Here is a 2454-nt window from a genome sequence, read left to right on the forward strand (position 1 = left end):
ATTTCATTAAAAGGGCAAGTGGAAGTGGATCTCAACTATTCTTCATGTGTGTGACCCTCCAGATAGCCCAAGCTAAGCAGCGAGCACAGTGATATAAAGAGGAGCGAAGTACTGACGCTGCTACATCACCAAATCCAAAATTTGACATGGAACATCGGTCTGTCTCTCCCCATGTCCTCATCTTCCCTTTACCAGTTCAAGGCCACGTCAATCCCATGCTCAAGCTCGCCGAACTTCTTTCCCTCGCCGGCCTCCGCATCACCTTCCTCAACTCCGACTACAACCACCACCGCCTCCTCCGTTACACAAATATTCTGGACAGATACACGCGCTATCCTGGCTTCCGTTTCCAAACAATCTCCGATGGGTTGCCATTGGATCGTCCGCGGACTGGTGCCGGATTGAGGGATATGATGGATGGAATAAAAGCCACGACCAAACCACTGTTTAGGGAGATGGTAATTTCGTGGTGCCGGAGTTCCGACCCGGTGACCTGCATCATAGCAGATGGGCTCATGAGTTTTGCCATTGATGTTGCTAATGAAGTCGGAGTTCCCATCATTTCTTGCCGTACTGTCAGTCCTTGTTGCTTCTTGGCATATTTCTCTTTCGCTGAACTCATTGAAGCAGGGGAAGTCCCCTTTAAAGGTAACTTTTCTGGCTTATCTTTCATGAAAAAAGGTTGTTTATATTCATCTTCCATCTGTGTTTTTCTCTCTTTCTTCTTTTGCTTATTTTCCTAGGAGTATGGCTGAACTGCAGATGATGATATGGATCGGCTAGTAACCAGAGTGCCGGGAATGGAGGGGTTTCTCCGGCGGCGAGATCTACCTAGTTTTTGCCGTACCAGGGATGCAAATGACCGCGGAATCCAGTTTATAATCACGGAGACTCAACAAACCCCACGAGCCCATGCCCTCATACTCAATACATTTGAAGACCTAGACGGACCCATACTCTCTCAAATACGCAATCACTGCCCAAAAATCTACACCATTGGACCTCTCCACGCACATCTCAAATCCAGGCTTGCATCCGAAACAACCACGTCACAGTTTTCCAACAGTTTCTGGGTGGAAGACAGAAGCTGCTTAGCGTGGCTTGATCGCCAGCCGTCAAAATCTGTCATCTACGTCAGCTTCGGAAGCATCACGGTCATCACAAAGGAGCAGATGATGGAGTTCTGGCACGGTCTAGTCAACAGCGGGAGTCGCTTCTTGTGGGTCATACGGCCAGACTCCCTCACAGAAAAAGATGGAGAGTTTCAGCTGCAAGCGCAGCTCTGGGAAGTGACGAAGGAGAGGGGTCAAATTGTGGATTGGGCTCCACAGGAAGAGGTTCTAGCGCACCCGGCTGTGGGTGGGTTCCTAACTCACGGTGGATGGAACTCCACGCTTGAGAGTATATTCGCCGGAGTGCCAATGATTTGCTGGCCGTATTTTACTGATCAACAGTTAAACAGTAGGTTCGTGAGCCATGTTTGGAAGATGGGTATGGATATGAAGGACACTTGCGATAGAGTTACTATTGAAAAGATGGTGAGGGATGTGATGGAAGGGAGAAGAGCTGAGTTCACCAAATCGGTAGATGCCATGGCAAAATTGGCAAGACGTAGCCTGAGTGAAGGTGGGACCTCCTACTGTAACTTTGACCGTTTGATCGAGGATATAAGGTTGATGAGCGCCTCTCATAGCCTGGAGGAACTTGCTTCCGTTGAAATGTGATTTCCTCCCTTTTTTTTCTAAGTTCTTTTTCAATCAAGAAAGAAAAACCATCGGTAGAAGTGAAGGGCAGGATCACATGCCCTTTTCGTCCCATGTTGCAAGCTCAACTTAGAAAATATTGAATACTTTGTGCTCTTACTTAGAACCTTTACGGGTCGCTAGGTATGCAATTTCAAAAGGAATTAATGAAATAAGCCCAAATCATGTAACTTATATCATGTTCCAAATTTATCGTTAGGAAAAAACTGTTCTATTGCTTCAGTACCTACCGAACACAAGATCCTAGCCGTTGGATCTGGTAGTACAATCCTAACCATGGTTTTGAAAACCAAACCAATTAATTTGTCCAATCCATTAGCCATCAACCGATCATTTGATTAGGAGTTGAACAGTTTCAAACATTGAACTAGAATCAAATAACCTAAATCAACAATTGAACCAGTAAATTCAACTAGTTAGTTAGGAAATCTAACTCACAGCAAAAAAAATGGTTATTCAATTAAAATGGTTATTAAAAACCTAAAATCAACCAAGTCAGTCCTAATTTAGGTTTTTTAATAACCCTTTTAATCAAATAACCTAAATCAACAATTGAACCTCTTCTCCCTCACTAAAAAAAGTTATTTGATTAAAAAGGTTATTAAAAACCTAAATTTGGAAATCTAACCCTCTATCATTTTTTTGACAAAAGTATTATCACTTTTTTCTTATAAAAATATTTTTTAAATCT

At 43.4% G+C, this 2454-nt stretch overlaps 1 protein-coding gene across 1 annotated transcript; it reads left to right on the top strand.

The window, feature by feature from the left end:
* On the top strand, positions 1-1736 carry LOC100252583 (7-deoxyloganetic acid glucosyltransferase). Its single transcript, XM_010652306.3, has 2 exons — positions 1-648; positions 763-1736. Exons 1-2 carry the CDS (start codon positions 147-149, stop codon positions 1722-1724), a joined length of 1464 nt encoding a protein of 487 aa, XP_010650608.1. The 5' UTR covers positions 1-146; the 3' UTR covers positions 1725-1736.
* The last annotated feature ends 718 nt before the right edge of the window (positions 1737-2454 follow it).

Source organism: Vitis vinifera, chromosome 5 (genome assembly GCF_030704535.1).
Source record: "Vitis vinifera cultivar Pinot Noir 40024 chromosome 5, ASM3070453v1".
NCBI lineage: Eukaryota > Viridiplantae > Streptophyta > Magnoliopsida > Vitales > Vitaceae > Vitis > Vitis vinifera.